Source organism: Chlamydotis macqueenii, chromosome 2, assembly GCF_036417535.1.
Source record: "Chlamydotis macqueenii isolate bChlMac1 chromosome 2, bChlMac1.mat, whole genome shotgun sequence".
Lineage (NCBI taxonomy): Eukaryota > Metazoa > Chordata > Aves > Otidiformes > Otididae > Chlamydotis > Chlamydotis macqueenii.
The window spans coordinates 75,510,361-75,528,583 of NC_141557.1; the positions used below are offsets into that span (position 1 = coordinate 75,510,361).

An 18,223-nucleotide genomic window follows, 5' to 3' on the forward strand; every position below is an offset into this window, starting at 1 on the left:
CTGCTATTCAAGGACTGGGTCATTGACTCAAGTGACAGCAGGACCAGGCTCTGGGAATTAATAAACTTCCCTCAGAGTAGAAAGAAAATAACTGAGAGCAAACTTTCAACAAAAAACTTATTAAAGTTTGAAAATCAAACAAACTGAAGCAACCAAGTTAAAAAAAAAAACAACTTCTTAGCTATGAACACTCTTCCTAAGAAATATTTCTCCTGCTGTGCTTCACTTAATCATTACTTGTGGACCTGACACCTTTTAGACATTTTGGGCCTTCCCTCATTACATTTCTCCACACTTGAGACATTCCCATTTTCATTGCAGCTAAGCACGGCCCAGCCCAGAGAAACATCATTTTTCTAGCAGCTATGGGTGATGTTTGCACATCAGCAATGGACATGGGGCTCCAGCAGCGCTGAGGTAGGACCCGTGCCTGCTCAAAATCGAGTCTGAGTAGCACTCAAGCATCTCTCTAATAGCCCCCCTTGAGCAATCTGATTTATTTTAGCTAAACTACTGCATTGCGAGCACTTTACTTTCTTTCCAAGTGTTGTTGATTAACACGAGGTGTCAATAGTTTTCTCTGCAGGAGTTTTTTCCCTGCCAGTTGCTTCCCCTGTGTTCAATTCATTTCAGCTGTTTGCCATCAACACAACTGTTAGGCATAATAGGAGTACAAAAATAACTGTTTGCCTTTATATAGATTGCCTGTCACTCGCAAAAGGTACCATGGAAAAGTTTACCAGTGCTCAGTATGAGATCAAGAATTTCAAAATACATATGACAGTGGGGGGGGGGAAGAGCAGATTAACACCTTTATAATGCCTAGTTGAATGTAGCTGGCAAATCTGCACTGCTTTCTGAAGACACTGTGCTGAAAAAAAAAAAGGGGTATTTGAGGCTCAAAAGCATAGAAAATGGTCACAAGAGCTTCCTGGACTGCACTAAAAATGTGCTTCCACCCTGGAAAGCATAAGAGACACCTTCAGAGGATAAGCAAAGGCTTTATTCTCTGTGTTTCAGCCTTTTGATCTCTTTAGACTACCTGATGGCATTAATTACAACAGATTAATTTTTGTGGTAATTATTCGCTAAGAACAGGAACAATGCAGGTGATTAATTTTCTCTGAGCCATTTAATGGCCTGTAGGCGGTAACAACTGTTTGTCGCTGCTGAGCCAGGCTGGTTTGGGATCTGGAAGTGAAAGGTTCTGCAAAACCATTCCTAACCATGAGTCACCTAAGTCTTCCTGCACTCATGCTTTATCCTGCAGCCCTACACATGACTTGAGGTTGTCGTGAAACAACACTTCATATTCTGAATGCCTCCAGGCTTAGGGGGTTTGAAGGTTTACCTCCATCTCTGGTGGGGACTCCTGTAAGTGGCACCTGTCCAGAGGTTTACTTTGGTCCTCTCTAGGGTTGTTTCACAGGAGGGACAGAGTTTGCAATTTCTGTTGTCATTTTGAGTGTTAGGGAACTAAAACCAAAACTTCATGGAATGACCCATGGCCTTTTTTTTTTTCTTATTTTTTTAATCCACCCTCTTTTGTATTGTTCTGTCTTAGCATGACTACGTGCAAAGCCTAGTGGCTTCAGTTGCTTTGACAAGCTTTACAGAAAATTATTTTGCGTGCACATTTTTTCCGTCTGGGCATTTCACAAGGCCCAGCAAGATGACCGAATCCGTTGGAGCTCCACGTGCACCCCCAGCGTGGCTGGGGTGCTCCAGTGTGGAAGCTATGGCTAAGCCCTGTCCCACTCCTTGTGCAACCAGGTGCCGCCAGTGGGGCATGGCCATTCTATGGACAAAAAAAAAGCCTCTGCCAACAAGGCACGTTACCTACAGATTAACTAATCCACACTCTCGTACTGCCCACAGTTCAGTCTGTACCTGCTAGCAGTTGTGCCTGAAAAATGGCAATTTAGGAGTGCTGTATCTGTGCTCAGGATTCACCAGATGGCACTGTAGCATGTACGTACCTACAGGCCCAGTCGCAATTAAAATCCCACATGAAGAACTGTGCTGCAGATCTAAGATGGCACTTTCTAGCACATCGCTTAAATCCAAGCTCTCCTGTTTGCCCTGTTGTTCCTTAATGTTTTCTCTTCCTCTTTGTGTCAGATTTAGAAAGAAAAGCAGTACTTCTGCAGTGCCAAATATGACTTGACTTGAGTCACCTTCCAACAACAACAACAACAACATGATAAACTGTGTTCTCTTTACTACTGCTGAATTTTCTACAGACCAGGCAGTGAAACTGTGTCAGAACTTCAGGAAACTGAAGCAGCAGAAAGAGTATCTGCTCTTAGAAAGATGAACGCTACGCACTTTCAGATGCCTGCACAGCATGCGTGTTGAGAGGGGGAAGGCCTTCCAAAGTGTTGCTTTGGGGCTTTGGCAGACCGACAAGAATGTCTCCGTAAGAAACTTTAAGGAACGACATGATTTTAAAGAAGGGCAGCTGCTTACGACTGCTGTGTGTGTTACAGTAATACTTAGAGGTCCCAGTCAAAACTAAGGTCTCATTACGCTCGGCAGTGCATTGACATAAATAAAAATAGAGCATCTGACTTTAAGAGATTGTAATCTAAAATGACTAATGACACATGACAGACAGATTGCAGACTTTTATATTGAAAAAAAGTCTGAGGGAAGAAAGTTTCATCCCAAAAAGGCTCATAACTTCCCTTCTGCTAGTTTTGCTTCAGTCTTTTTTTTTTCCCCCTGCTTTCATTTGACAATTTCAATATATTTACTCAATTAGTAAATTGGTAGTCAATTAGTAAATTGGCAACAGTGTTTCAGAGTTGTTTAGGGGGCAGAGCACTTGTATATGGAGGAATAATATCTGTATGAAATTAATCTTAGGTGAATGCTTATATCCTAGCAATTAAAGCAAAGAGAAAGAGCTAAAAAGCAGAAAATTGAACATAATCTCTTAGACCAAATCATGGCCACCAGGTTACAGCTCCAGCTGGAGTCTCACTGACCACCATATAAATGTAACTGGACTTAAACCAAAAAGGCAAAAATGTGTGTGCAGACTGTTGAATGGAAAATCATCTAAGCGTTAAGCATCCTTTCTTGACTCAGCCTCTAGGTCTCTATACTCTCCTCCTTCCAAGTTTCCTCTAATACACACACCTGCTATCACCAAAATACTTCAGTAACGGAATTGCCTGGCCTTTGCAGCAACAGCCAGAAGATGGGTTCTGCATTGCTGGTTAGATCAGGGCAGGACAACAGTCCCTCACAGAGTGAATTTGCAGAATTCACTACAAAGCAAATGGCCTTGCTATTTCATTTTTGTCTTTCAGATTAGCTTCGGGCAACTAAGTGAAAGGCATAATTCTATTCTTCTCTCCTTCTCCTAAATCAGACCTTCTGAATAATACTGAGCTGGCACAGAGAATAATCCTATACGACTGCGTACGGGTGAAGCCTAATGGGCTTACCAGATGCTGGAGGGAGGTCTGAAGTGCTGCTGTTTGTCCCTGAAGTGCTGCTGTTTGTGTTCTGGTACTTCCTGTTGGTATTATCCGAAAATGTATCTTCCATACCACGATCGCTTGCTAGAGTGCTCTGACCAGCAGAGAGAAAATTCAAGCCACAGGTGCACTGTGGATAGGATCCAGTTTCTGGGGAGGCAGAGGCACCGTCTGCTGCAGCACAACAGGGTTTATTCCACTTTCTGGGAGATTCCCTGTATGAAATGCCACACCTCACACAGATCTTCTCTGAGTCATAGTTTGTTGCCAAATGATCTGTGTCTTTGTTGCCTGTTTCTTTCAGGCAACTGTGTGCACACTGGCAAGATTTCTGAAGAAGTCTGTCCATGGCAGTGTGTGCCCCATCTGTGTTGGAGGAAGGGTGAGAGCCTTGAGAAACAGATATGTCCTCTGTGCTCCCAAACCCTGAAAAGTACTGATTTAAGCTGTCGTTCTCCCCTGCCTCCATTGGTTCTGAAAATGACGACACGGTTTTACTGGCAGTCCGACTCAGTAAAGATAAATAATCAGTGGTATTGAGATCCTTATCCATGTATTCATCTTCCATGGGAACTGGTGGGAAATGGTCATCATCGGTCTCGGTTACCACAGAAAACTCTTGGAGGCTCCCTCCCGCCTCGCACAGCACCGTGCTGGGGCTCCCGTTCCTGCAAGGAGCACGACCGCTGGTGCAGCAGGAGTTTTCAGGGGCAGGAGAGCCAGTGGGGCCCAGGAGACCCATGCCTTCAGAGGTCTGGGGCAGAGCAGCATTCGTGGGGTTCACGGTAACAAATACATCCCTTGGGGGCTCCTGAAAGCAAGCCAAAAGAAAAATGTGTTTAATAAATAGAGAGCAGACGGTTATTTTCTAGACAAAGAAGGAACAGGCAGATCTCAGTTCTTCCTCAGTGTGGAGCAGCTGAGGTTGAGCAGCACCGCTATATTTCAGCGTTGAAGTGTAATCCTGTTCTGCTGTGAAACTGACCAATGATGCTGGGCTTAGTGGGGGTTCAGAAAAAAATCTGGTGGCCTGGGGGGCAATAACATTTAATTTTGGGAAAATACTACTCCTGGTTCTTAAGAAGGCACTTGAGAGTTAATACATCTAGAAGAGTCACTGGATTCTACTGTTCCTAATGGACCATCAATAGGACCTACCTAACTGCTTATAAGGTTTGGAAACCTCCCAAATCATCTATGTGTCTGAACAGCTGTTGGTCTGTGAAGGCCTTAGTGGGAACAGAATCTTTATTATCAGTAATGGTTGAAAAAAAAGAAACTGGGTTGATTCAGAGGGCCCAAGACAGGCCAGAAAAAAAAAACCTCACATGGGCAAGGTTGCTTGAACTTGGAAAATGTTAGGACAACACATGCAAAGGCCCATCATGACATCACATTGGCAGTACTTGTGAAAGTAAAGCTGTATTTTTGGTTGCAGCTCAAAACAAAAACAAAAACAAAGCACAAACAAAAAAAAATTGGGGAAATACTTCAACGGTTCCCTTCAGTTCATGCAAGTTGTACTGTAAAGATGGGCATTTGGGAACTGATACTTTTCATTTCTAGTGTCTGCTCAGATCTTCCAGGATAGATGAGAGAGTGTAAATGCTGCCAGCCACTAATTGCTGTTGATTCACTCCTCTGTCCCAGAGGATCTGAGCAGCTGCCAATGCAAGAGCTTGCATGAACACTTACGAGACAAAAGAGGAGCTGCCAGCTCAAAAAGGTGGGTTTGTTTGGTGTGGCTTTTCTGTAGCAATGGAATTTGAGTCTTTCAACCGCTAAGCCAGACAGAGCTCCTAGATGGGGTGGTGGGGAGCACACGCAGCTGGGACACCTCAGTCTGTGTCCATGGTGTGAAGCAGGCAGTGCACATGAACTTGAACCTGTGCCCCATTTGAGTGTTTCAGGCATGTGATCTGGTGTTCTTCCAGAGCAAAACCTCTTGTAAGGTCTTACTTTTTTTCACATTCAAATGGACAAGAAGGATTTCTGCACTAGAATTAAGGTGTCTCACAGCCAGTTTCTTTAGCTGATGGCTCTGTGCTTAATGTCTTGCACGTCTGGCATTCTTGGTGTTGCCCCAAATCCAGGTTTCTCCTCTGTGGGCACTCTGATATGCAAAAAAGGTGCAAACAACTGAAGCTTTTCCTGCTCGTAGGATTTAGAAAGGCTCTCTCATAGGTAGAGTCTCAGGTGTTCAGCAACTGGCAGGCTCATGTTTAACTTTCTCCTCATAAATATTTAATCATCACAAAGACTTTTACCACTGTTAAAACCAGTTGAAACCAGAGAGCAGGTTCAGAAGCTATTTGAGAACCATGATTTCATATGCCTCACATTTACAGAAAACCAGACTGAAAAAGCCAAAGCTGTGAGCATTTTTTGAGGCACTCTAAACTTGTTTCCTAGCCAAATGTTAATGTTTGGCTTCAGGAGAGGTGTCAGGAATGCCGTGAGGAAAACATAAAACAAAGAGAAAATGCTAGCGTCTTTGACCTTACCTTTGTTCCTTTTATTTGGCTGCACACCTCGTTAGCCCAATTCTGTAGATCTGCTGTAGGGAAAACAGAAGAGAGTAGCTGTAACATAGAGCAGGCACTGAAGTTAGCCACAGACCTAAACACCCGCAGTCACTCACAATCCATAATATTATATTAAATAAAAACCAGCGAGACTGTTTTTACTGACTGTTCAAGTGTCCCGGCATCGGTCTAGCAGAGGATTCATTGTAACTGGAACAAGGATATATTTCTGTGGAACAAATGTTTCCAAGCTCCTAAAATAGACCACGGTTAAACTGTGTTCCACATCAAATGGGGTTTCTTTCCTGGTCATATGTCACACTGAGCTATGACTGGCCCGATAGCAGCCCGCTCGCAGCCCTATGGTCTATTTCCAGAGAAGTCACATGGATGGCCCAAAGGCCGTTCTCAGACAGGAGCGAGAAGCCTGGAGAGAAGAGGATACGCCACGGAAACCACAGGATGGCCGGCTCAAAATACAGCGTATTCCACTTAATCAGGTTGTACTTAATGGGGAAATTCACTTAATCTGAGTATCTCCCAAAGAAAAGCTTTAAGTCCAATAATGCTTTATGGTGCAGACTGCCGCTTAATAGAGTTAGCAATTCTTCTTGTTTTCTGTTTATATTTTCAGGAGATTGTGTAAGGCTCCGGTCTCATTCGAAGCTTGTGCTAGCTTTGTATATCTGAAGATAGATCAACTGTGTAGCCACGGCCAGTTCCCAGCAGTGACTCTGTTCCTCTGATGTTAAGCCTGTACAGTGACCATCAGTCCTCCCCCTAAGCAGGCAGAGCTTCTTCCTGAGCCTGCAAGTCTCAGGGGCTCTGCTTCGCAGGATTTACCACGCAAATGCAATGCGGGACTGGCACTGCAGAGCAGCAGGGTAATAGAATTGTCAAATAAAGAGCATCCCCCCCCGAACCTGCTTTGCTTCGTAAGTATTTGGTTTGCAACAAGAGTCACCATTTCCTCCAGTCTATCCCAAGAACTCCAGATTTAGCACAACCCGTGTTTAGTGTGGCAGAGGCAGCCTTTTTCTAAAACACAGGCTGAAATATACTTTACAAGAGACGGTTGCTGTCTTCCCTTCCACTGCTTCCAAAACAGTTCATAAATTGCTAGGACTTGGGCAAGGAGATGATGGAAAAACTACACTGGGAAAAGCTTTCCATGTTTAGGAGGAGAAAATAAAAAATGAACAGAACAATACAGATATGTCCTTAACTAAGGAGATCCAGGGCTTAACACAGAGTTCAGTAACCGTTGAAGGTATTTCTGTGTATTAATAAATACATTCAGTACCACACTCTTATCTAGTATGCCTTTGCTAGAATTTTTCTGTTTTCTACTTTTACTGTTCATTCTGTTTTCTTCTAGTATTTCTTCCATGCCTCAGCAGAAGTTCAGTCTTCAGCTAAAAATATTGCCTTTATCATGTTTTCAAGTACACATTAGGCCTTTGTCTTGAAATCCATATTTTAAGCTGTTCAGATGCGGGTTGCAGGGAGGAGGGAAAGTGGGGAGAAGGACACAGGAGGTGGTGAAAGCCCCCTGTATCCTTCCCTGCTTTCCCCTTGCTATGGGATCTGCCGTGCCACGTGGCACAGAGCGGCCGTGCTGCTATAAAAGGCCCCAGCGCCAGCCCTCCTTCATCCACACAGGGGTTGCGTCCGCCCTGAGGGTGGTCACCCCACAGTCAGGGCTGCAGGAGGATATCAAGCGATAGGTATATGCTCCCTGCCTAAAGGAAAGGACTTTGAAGCCTGGCTTTGCACTAGTTAAAGCACATCCATATGGACATATATAGGGAAAGCGCAGAACTTCCAGAGTAACTCCTGAGTTTCCTAACCTGGTGATTACCCATGAAATCAGAGTGCACAGAGAGCCATGCAGTTGTCACATTCGTGAATATCATCAGCTATCACATACCTGTCAGCTTTTTTCCCTTATTCTTGTAGTATACGATGAAGATGACGATGCCAATTAGTGCCACAAAAAACAAGATGACAATCAACACATACAAGATCCTGTTTGTTCCTGCAAGATGTAAAAAACATACTGCCATCAACATGCAGCTTGTACTCAGCAGTATGACAATCCTTGCTTTCAATCCTGCTTTTCCACAGAAGAGGGGTTTTTTTTTTCTTTTTTTTCCTTCTTATTTGATTTTCAGTTTCTATAATAGGGACAACAGCTCTAGCACTCATGCAGTTTTGTGACAAGCAGCCTTACTGAAGGTACCTGGTAATGAACAATCTCCATAAAAAACAGAGCCTTGGCGTCTCAGAGAGGTGTGATCCAGTCATGCTTCCCTGAAAGTCCCCTTGCAAGCTGCCAGCAGCCCATGGGCTGTGCTTGCTCTGCCTCAGGGGACGGGGGACATACCTGTCATGGAGACTATGCACTTCAGCTGGCAAAATTTGTCCTTTATCTCAGGTTATGAAGAATCACTGCATGGCAGGCAAGCAGCCTCCCTGGTACCATGTCCACACTGGAGAGGGAAATGGGCAGTGAGCAAGGAGGGAGAGCTATGTTCAGCTGAGACTGTATCCATTGCTATAAAAGAAGCATGGAGAGGAACTGCTAGCTTTTATACAAATAATGTGTGTATGGAAATTGGCAGGCCGAAAAAATGAAAGAGCTGTAAATGTGACGGAGGTCACGGGTATAACAGCAATGTTGCTTGCCATGCAGTTTCAGCAGGAGGCGTAAAGCTCTGCTTAGTAGTGGACATGGGCCCTGGAGCCAGCAGGGTTACAGTAATCTTTAAAGGTGAGATTTTCCAAGAGCACTGTCTTGGTCTACAGCTGCTCCCTCTAGAATCACCCACAATGGGAATGGAGTTAAGCCAGCCAAAACCGCTAGTAAACACATCCCTCCTCCTCCCTGGTACTTTCTAACAGATAATATGTATGAGGACACATACCATCTTCTGATGGCTGAGGCATATTCCGTTTTGTGCAAACTGCATCTGACTGGTCAGTCCCAGGCATTATTTCTACCATTCCTAGAGCTGTACAGCTGAAAAAGAAAGACAAAGAGGCTAAGTTCTCAAAGAGGGAGCTGGTCGCAGCTCCTACACTTATGCAGAGTAGTACCTTCTGATGTAACGTACAATATTTATCCTGCATTTCCCCACCCTTAAGAAGCTCAGATACCTTATTTATTTTCAGCTGTGCCAGCTCAGCTGTTCTGGTGTTACTGCTCTCTCTTGCTCCCCCTTGCAAGGAGAATTCAAGCTTCAGTGTGAGAATGCCTTTATCGCTGCACAGCCAACAGAGATGCTCTGTGCACTCTGCAGACAGCCTGAAACACTCCACTGAAAAATGCTTTCGCCCAGGCTTCTCCCTGTCGTCTGGCTGTCATGGTCCTTTTACAAGATACAGGGACTTACTTGGTCCAGGATTTACACTCGTCAGTGGATGAAGCGACCTTTGAGAAGTAGCCTCTGGGACATGGTATACACATCGTATCCTTGTCTTGTTGCACTGCATGTAGTAAAGGAAGAAAAACTTCAGAGCTGAGTTTCCGTGGGTTCCTTTCAGGTGAGGGCAAAGTGATTATGCTCCCCATCCTCCCACTCTACCACCCCCTCCAGCCTCCCTGAAAGCTTCCCTGAAGAAAAATGGATCTTAGATTACGTTAGAGCAGTAACAACAGTCATGTAAGCAGAAAAAGGTATGCCAGTCTCACCTGAGCACTTCTCTACATGATCAAAATGAGAAATAACCAGGAGCCATTTGCAGTTATTGTTAAATGACACACAGCTATTATATCCTTCCCCTTCTGTTAACTTCCTTGTGTCGATGCTGTGCCACAGACAGCGACTCTAACTGGCACTGTCAATTCTATGAAACGAAATGCTAGACTGGAGAAAAACCAGCACCACTGCGCTCCAGCCCCATGCAGCATTTTGTCTGCCTCTAGTCTATTATGTGCTGCTTTTCTGGGGTTCCTCATGCTTGGCGCAGCTGTTCCTGGTGTTCACTACAAATCTGAACTTGATTGTCTCTATTTTCTACCCACAAAATACCTGCATTTTGTTTTTGATCAGACTTAAGACTAAATTAAATGTCTGTAATAAATCTTTGCATTACAAGTCATCTAAACCAGAATACTTGTGCTACCTGAAATTTGTGAATCACATTTAACTTGCTTGTAACATTATAAAATGGCAAAGCAAAGTCATTGGACAAAAACAGATTTCAAATCTGACCTCAGGAACAATTCCCAGTGGACTGATATTCTAAATACGGGAGCAACGCATAACCTACTGACTCACAGTCAGACACCTCAGCAAACACTAAAAATGCACTGAACACCTTGCAACTATTGCCAGGTCCATGTGATATCTTGCAAAAGTCACTTGATCCAAGATACTATTTTAACTACAGAGGCAGAAGCCTTCAAAATGTAAATAGTCCAGAAGGGCTATATGCAGTAGTAATGATAACTTGGATATGCATCTTCTGTTAATAGTCACCTGAGAATCTAAAGTATCCTTTTAATGTCACAACCCATACGATGCTGGCCTCATCCTGTAGGCCCGAGCTGCATATTTCACTTCGTACGTCCCCTTTCCGTATCTTACCAGGATGCTCGACTCCGAATCCTGGAGCACATATGGTATTTCGCTGACAGCAGTCACAGTCTTCATTCCAGTGGTAGCCCATCGTGCAAGCACACTGCCGCTGGAACGTGCTGTTCCCTGGGTTCACTTCTCTCAAAGCCTTCCCTAAAAGAGAAAGCAGATGGGAGTAAACATCTCTCTGATAATAAGCCTCAAGTTTATGAACCTCCTGGTTCTTCCTAGTTGCTTTGCTTGAATGCCAGCTGCAAAACCATGCATGTTAGAGGAAAAGTTATATTTTAAGAAGCATGGGACACCCTTGATCAGCACGGGGCTCTGGACTGACTGCATGCCTGAGCAATACTTTTCTTTGTAGCTGCTGCAGAAAACAAACTGAGGTTTTGCAAGGGTGAAACAAATGTGTTAGGGGAAGTGAATGCAGAGTATGCTGGGCAAAAGGTCAGCCTTTAAGATCCAACCCACAGGAGTGAATGACCCCAGTGAAGATGATTATCAGCAGCACGGAGACTACGGTCACAGTGCTCAGCACAGCACAGGATCTCTGCTGTCTGGGGACCTCCCTCTTCACCAGGCTCTTCTGCAAGCCCAGCCTCCAGTGTCAGCCACCTGAACAAAGCACCTTCTCTAGACCCACTTTCCCATATTCGTGCTTCACTAATTTGGATTAAAAGGTTCTTCAGTACGAACAGCTCACCTTGATCACATATTTTATGTAGTAAGCATTTGTCTTCTTCATTCCAGACATCCATATACTCATTTGGGCCACACGGCTGGCACACACTATCAGAAGTACCAGTGCATCTAGCAGACATGTACTTTCCTGCGAATGAGAGAAGCACAAGTAGGTTCTTTGCAAGTTGCACACCACCTGTCTGAGGAGCTTAGGGAAAATAACAGGTCGGGCTAATGCTGCTGTACTGCTGGCGACAATCACTTCTTCCTGTCACCCTTTCACTTCCTCAGTCTTGCCCCCATTTAGTGTGTCTGTAAAATGATGCAGCTTATGGCCTGGGACCACTCCTACCTACATGCACAACAATCAAGCTGCTTTCTGTATCCTGCAGTGCTTAAGCGCTATCCCAACAAAACATCTACTACAGCTTTTGCTGAGGTTGGCGGGACCACTCCTGCACTAGAAAGCACTCGTAAGCCTGAAATCACGCACCTGTGAGGGTACATGCCAAGAGATCAGTGGAGTCACAAGAGCAAGCTGCCTTACTGACCTGAGAGCTGTTTCTAAGGAGCTTTTCAGTTATGAAGCCAGTACAGCACAGAGCTCACCTACCTGGCTCACACTTTTTGCAGCATCGGCCGGAGTATTCATAGTGTTGTTCACTTTCACACGGCGGAGTGATTTGTAGTGACAACTGGAGCAGAGAAGGAGAGAGAAGACATGAGAACCAATATATCTGGAGAGTTCCAGACCTACCCAGTCACAGTGCTGGCAAAGAGCAGGAAAACTTTTCTTCTGTATAGCATTTTGGATAGCTAAGCAGTAAAAATTACCCAACATTTATGACTTCAGAGGTGCTTTGTAGACACACTAAGAATACGCACCTGATGCTGTACACACAGGGACTTGTAATAGAGCCAGGTGATAAATAAATAACACAATCTTGCAATTTGTCTTGAACTTTTGGCCTGCTGTATAACCCTTTCTTACAGTACTCTATTATTTGAAATTTAAGACTTCAAAACAATTGTAAAGAAAAAAAAAAAATCTGGCATGGGGATACTTCTTTCTCTCTTCCTCAGACCAAGACCTGGGCAACTGACAGTTTTAATTTACAGCATTAAGCAAACAAGTAAGGTGAATGATTTATACTCCTGAAAAAGAAGAAGTTCCCAGCTTCCCACTGGGATACACAATACTCCTGGCTAGTCCTAGAAAATATTGGACTTCAGTTTTGCAGCTTTTTATGGCTCCTAGCGTGTCCTGCAGAGATGGTCTCATGGATCAGACGCAGCCATCCAGAGGGGTGATACAATTAAGCCAACAGCTTTTTTCTTCCTAAAAACCAGAACAAAAATCAACACAAATCACCTCCCCAAACTGTTATATGAGAAGGCACCTGCAAAGCAGGTAGCAGTATTCCCTCTAGCTCTTAGGGGCCTTTGCATCCCTTCCCTGCTCTCGGCTGCCCGTACACACAGTGGTCCCACCTGCAGCCCAGCACATGTGGCTCCCTTGGCCAGGTTTGGGGCACGGCTTGTGCCGTGGATCCTGGCCAGCCAAGCACCATGCCCAGCCTCTTGCTGGCCCTGCTTTAGCTGCCCAGGAGTCTCCCAGCAGCAGTCCTCCAGGCAAACTCAACACCTTACAACCAGTTGTTGATCTGTCAGCCTGTTACAAGTGGTGTCCCCCAGGGGTCAGTACTTGGGCCCATCTTGTTCAATATCTTTACTGATGACCTAGACGAGAGGATTGAGTGTACCCTCAGTAGGTTTGCAGATGACACCAAGTTGGGTGGTGGTGTTGATCTGCCTGAGGGTAGAGAGGCCCTTCAGAGGGATTTGGATAGGCTGGATCGCTGGGCTGAGCTGAATGGCATGAGGTTCAACAAGGCCAAGTGTCGGGTCCTGCACTTTGGCCACAATAACCCCATACAGCGCTATAGGCTCGGAGCTGAGTGGCTGGAGGACTGTGAAGAGGAAAGGGACCTGGGGGTGTTGGTTGATGCTCAGCTGAACATGAGCCGACAGTGTGCCTAGGTGGCCAAGAGGGCCAACGGCATCCTGGCCTGCATTAGAAATAGTGTGGCCAGCAGGAGCAGGGAGGTAATCATCCCCCTGTATTCGGTGCTGGTGAGGCCGCACCTCGAGTATTGTGTTCAGTTTTGGCCCCCTCACTACAAGAAAGATATTGAAGCCCTGGAACGTGTCCAGAGAAGGGCAACAAAGCTGGTGAGGGGTCTGGAGCACAAGTCTTATGAGGAGCGGCTGAGAGAGTTGGGATTGTTTAGTCTGGAGAAGAGGAGGCTCAGGGGAGATCTCATTGCACTCTATAGCTTCCTGAAGGCAGGTTGTGATGAGCAGGGGTTTGGCCTCTTCTCCCAGACAACAAGCAGGACCCGAGGAAATGGTCACAAGTTGTACCAGAGGAGGTTTAGATTGGACATGAGGAAAAACTTTTTCTCCCAAAGAGTGGTCAGGCACTGGAATGGCCTGCCCAGGGAGGTGGTGGAGTCGCCGTCCCTGGCAGTGTTCAAGAGGCGGCTTGATGAGTAGCTACAGGATATGGTTTAGTAGCTGTGGCAGCAACGGTAGTGGGAAGACGGTTGGACTAGATGATCTTATAGGTCCCATCCAACCATGTGATTCTATGATTCTATGATCTTGCAATAGGTAAGATGATTCAAAATCTGGCCTGTAGCAAGGAATCCCTTCATTACTGGATACAGTTAAAATCTCATTTACTTGGAGAAAGCTGCAATAAAGCTTCTACTGCTAGTTAAAGGGAGCTTTTGCTGTCTAATAGCATATGACAGCCCTGTGCCTACTGATACTGGTTTCCATTTCTCTACTTAGCGTTCTCCCCTTGTTTCCTCCAAGTCTTTACTTCTCCTCTTTCCTCCATTTCTAGTTTCACCAACAGCAATCTCTTTAAATAGAAAATATTTTCCCTAAGCACCTTGTCCTCTTCTAATGCTGAGAAGGATCTTGTAACTTAAAGATGACAAAAAGGGTTGAAATTTTTCTTAGAACACCAACTTTTGGGTTGCAGTTTGAACCATATGTTGATGCATGATTTGTGTTTATCAATCAAAACTGTGCTAGCTGTGTTTGGAATAGAATAAGTACACCAAGTCAGAGGTCTTGAGTTTCTATATTTTTGCAGGTCTAAACAACTTATAGCCTGAGCTATTTTTTATCATTAAAACAATGGCAGGTCAAATTAAGAGTCCAGCCTTGCAAGAAATCTGTTGCCTCATTGTTTCCTTGTCTCATCTTTGCATTCATTAGCAGTGCCTTTCTCATAATTAGATATATGTTTTTTGGAACAAACACTGCATCTCGTGTTTGAGCAGCACCTCCCAGGAGGGGCACAGGGTAATGATCAGTGCTGGCGAGGCGAGAGGCGATCTAGGAAACGGAAAGCCAGGCCAGCCTGGCAGCTAAACAGTGACAGCACTCAGCGTCCCAGGGAAACGCTGAAAACACTCCTGTAATCAAAGGAGCTCGTTTGTTGTAATGCACTTCGAGCGGCATCTGCTAAAACATTAAGCTGGCCAGCACGGAGCTGAGGCGACATTGTGGGACTGAGCAGCGGAGAGAAGGTCTGGAGTGACTGATTCCCTATTCCCAGCCACCTGAAAAGGCAACAAAAGTGATGAGACCAACAACAGGTCCAGTCACTCGCATTTTGTCACAGAATGTCCTCTTCTTCCTCGTTTGCCCCAGTTTGATAGTTCCTCTTTAGAAGAAAAGACTAAAAAATTACTGGAGTGTCAAACAAGGGCAAAGTCATCCTTTTTAAGGAAGGATATGCAAATCTGCTCAAGAGCAGTCAGCTAAAGGGTCTGGAATAATTTCTGAGAATCACAACTCAGCCTGAGGAGAAGCAGCCAAGGCTAGGGGAGCAGGCTAATAGCTGAGCCACCTTTTGGAAATTGTTTCCTACCTCCCTTTATTGTATAAAGAGGGCTATTGTTACGGCATACTCACAGCCACATAAATCTACACTCTGTGTCAATAAGTAGTCCATTCTGTGATGGTGTCCTTCCCCTTTTCACACAAGCCAACGCATTCACAGGGCTGCAATACTCCCTCCTTTGATTTATGCTCAACAACGTAAAGACAAGGCTCGCAGCGTCCATTTGCTAACCCTCACGTGAGCCCCACCCCCTCGCGAAGGTGCGGGATTTTAGCCTGGCATGGACGGGCTGGACCTGCTGAGCATGAAAACTAGGGGGAGAGGACAGGAAGGGAAACAAAAGCAACTGGGAGTTTTCTTAGAGTGGGAGCCAAACTTGGGCCCTTTTGCTAACACAGCTCCGCAGAAGTCAGGTTATCCCTTGTTTGACCCTCTGCCAGGGCACCGTGCATGTCTCATTGTCAAACTGTACGTCAGCTTCCCCTGGGGGTTAAGAAGTACTTGTGCTGCTGGCAGCACGACGTCCTGCCACGTTGCCATCACCGGCGCATTCCCGCCACAGTGTCCTTCTGAGATGGGGAAGTGCAATTCATTTCGCGGATGAGGAACTCGCACCCGGAGGCCGGCTGGCTTTACAGAGGTGACAGAAAACCAAACCAAGTCTCCCAAGTCTCAACTTCACCCTGTCGCCCTTGGAACATCCTTCCTCTCATCGGGTCAGAGTGATTTGGTCACCACCGAGCTTCTATCTAGAGAGAGAAGGGGCTTTGATGAGTGCGAATGTGTCAACCTCTGCTGAAGTGATTAAATAAGACAAAACTCAGCCTGGTCATTCCTTTAAAGTTCTCACTGTTGAGGAAGTTGTCTGTTAAATCCCACCGCCATGTGCAAATGAGCTCTTCAAAGATTTCTAAGTATCCTATGTTAATTTGTCACTTTAAAAGTGTGCAAAGCACACAAGTTTCCACCGGTTCCTAAAAAACCAGTCAGCTTTCCTGCTCGATTAACATTTCCTCAGAACAAGTATATCTGACAGGGGAAAAAAAGACAAACCTCCTCCGAGCTCAGTGGATCCGGTTCAGTAAAGCACACCAACACCTGCTTACATTTAAGTCCATGAGCAGCACCATTGACTTTGGAAAAACAGGTGTGCTCATGTCACAGTTCGCAGGAGGACTGTGTTTTGGTGTCAAGCTGCAGGCAGCCTTTTCAGCTCCTTTTTTCCCCCCCTATCCATTAACGAAAGGACGCTAAGCAAGAGTGTGCTTGTAGGGTCAGAGAGGTTCGATGACTCAGAGCTACAAAGCACCACTGTGTTACTCAGATCTTGAAAAAACACACACACACAGGTGCTTCTGAAGGGGGAACCAGCAGCATTCAGATTCCTGTCCTCAGGCTTAAGGAAATATTTATTCTTGGTGCCGTTGAGCAATCGGATGGCAGCAGAAGCTGTGTGTCATGGATGCTAAAATTACTTTCTCGCTCAGATGAATATTCAGACAGACATTTCAGAGAAGATAGAGTTGCATGGGCCTCTTTCCTTTAGAAGAAAAAATCTGGAAGAACAAGCTCGGGGGTTTCCATAGTCTTTTTCCCATGTCACTTCTGAACAAGAAGCTGAGGCCTCAATGAGGATTGCTCATTAGCGATAATCTTAGTTTTGCAAAAATTGAGACGTAAAGGGACACATCAAGGGGTAACTGTCTCAAGACGACACTTCCTTGCTCAGTGTAGTTGTTTCTGGAGAGTATTCAAGTCATCTGTCATCACTGCACTGAGCAAAGCACATTTTTTTCTCCATTTAGTATCGCAGAACCAAAGTACCTACAGGAGAGTCAACTATGGCGTGTCCTGCTTTGCACACCGCTTGGTCCTTGTACTTCAGAGCCTGAGTTTATTCAGACCTCTTGCTTTTGAGGTCCTTAGTCTTGCCTGCTGTAGAACTATAATATTTCTGTGCATTTTGGGCTTTATTTGCCTTCATCAAGAGGGCCGAGCTTTGACCAGCATTTCTTGATGTGAAGTAGCGCCTGCAAGCACATCACCGTGGTATCCAGCTAGGGTGGCCTCTGCAGTCATCTGCTGCTTTTTCTCCTTCAAATATGAGCCACTCCCTCTCCTCTCACACCGATTGTGTGCCCACAGCCTTCCAGCTTCCCACCTGATCTGGGTTAGCATCATCATTAAGCAAAAAGCAAAGTCCTCCAGCTCATTGCCAGTTTCCAAGGCTTACCTAAAAAACTGGTAATGCACACAATGAAAGACTCTGGAAATTTTTACGACTGTGAGTTTGTAAGGGGAAAGAGGAGTCTTATGTTAAAGATCTAATCATAATCACATGGATGCTGAATGCAACAGTTCCTTCAGATAGCCTTCGCTGTTGATAAAAATCCTATCGAAGCAGCACACAAGTCACAGCTTTGCCATTCCAGTTATTCACTTGCAGGTCTGTAATTCATCATGAAAATCTTAGATTGTGAATGAAATGCTTTTGGTGATGTCAACTTTCCAGTGACCAGTAAACCACATCACAGAACTACCACCACGTGGTCAAACATAGCCGGGAAATGGCAACAGCTAAAAACTAAATGTTGTTTCACTCTTAAAAATAGGTCCTTGAAATCCTGCTAGAGCCTGAATATCTAAAGAGGCCAGAAAGAACATGAGGGATAAAATCGATAATAAAGAGGTCAAGAAAAAACTGTAACTTGCAGCTAGAAAGCAGGCAAAGAGTGGTAAAGGCCCCATCCTGACTGTACCCCTTGCCCCTCCGTTTTAGTGCACAGCAAAAAGCAGACACCTCAGAAACTGGTGCTGCTCCACCAACGGGAAGGACCATCCATCAATCTCAAACCCACCAGAGTTATTTCTAGCCAGCAGACTACGTGAAGGAGAAGTGCTGCACTGACCACTCTCACAGCGGGGCAGTGGGGGTGAGGCAGACAGGAACCTCAGGTATATCAGATGGGAGATGACGGAGGCGATAGATGGCAAGGCCGACATGGCTACCAACCAACCGACCGT

General features: G+C 45.2%; 1 protein-coding gene and 1 long non-coding RNA gene across 2 annotated transcripts in view; one reads left to right on the forward strand and one right to left on the reverse strand.

The window, feature by feature from the left end:
* TNFRSF11A (TNF receptor superfamily member 11a) overlaps positions 1 to 18,223 on the reverse strand; it is a 29,612-nt gene that overhangs the window by 3,924 nt on the left and 7,465 nt on the right. Inside the window, exons 2-9 of the mRNA XM_086740326.1 lie at positions 11,891 to 11,972; positions 11,300 to 11,425; positions 10,606 to 10,749; positions 9,409 to 9,502; positions 8,941 to 9,035; positions 7,944 to 8,051; positions 5,993 to 6,045; positions 3,456 to 4,299 (exon numbers count right to left, since the gene is read on the reverse strand). Coding sequence (XP_086596452.1) covers positions 3,456 to 4,299; positions 5,993 to 6,045; positions 7,944 to 8,051; positions 8,941 to 9,035; positions 9,409 to 9,502; positions 10,606 to 10,749; positions 11,300 to 11,425; positions 11,891 to 11,972 — 1,546 coding nt within the window. The remainder of the gene's footprint in view (positions 1 to 3,455; positions 4,300 to 5,992; positions 6,046 to 7,943; positions 8,052 to 8,940; positions 9,036 to 9,408; positions 9,503 to 10,605; positions 10,750 to 11,299; positions 11,426 to 11,890; positions 11,973 to 18,223) is intronic.
* On the forward strand, positions 6,409 to 6,931 carry LOC147601711 (uncharacterized). Its single transcript, XR_015257642.1, has 2 exons — positions 6,409 to 6,513; positions 6,648 to 6,931. It is a non-coding gene; the product is annotated as an uncharacterized LOC147601711 (long non-coding RNA).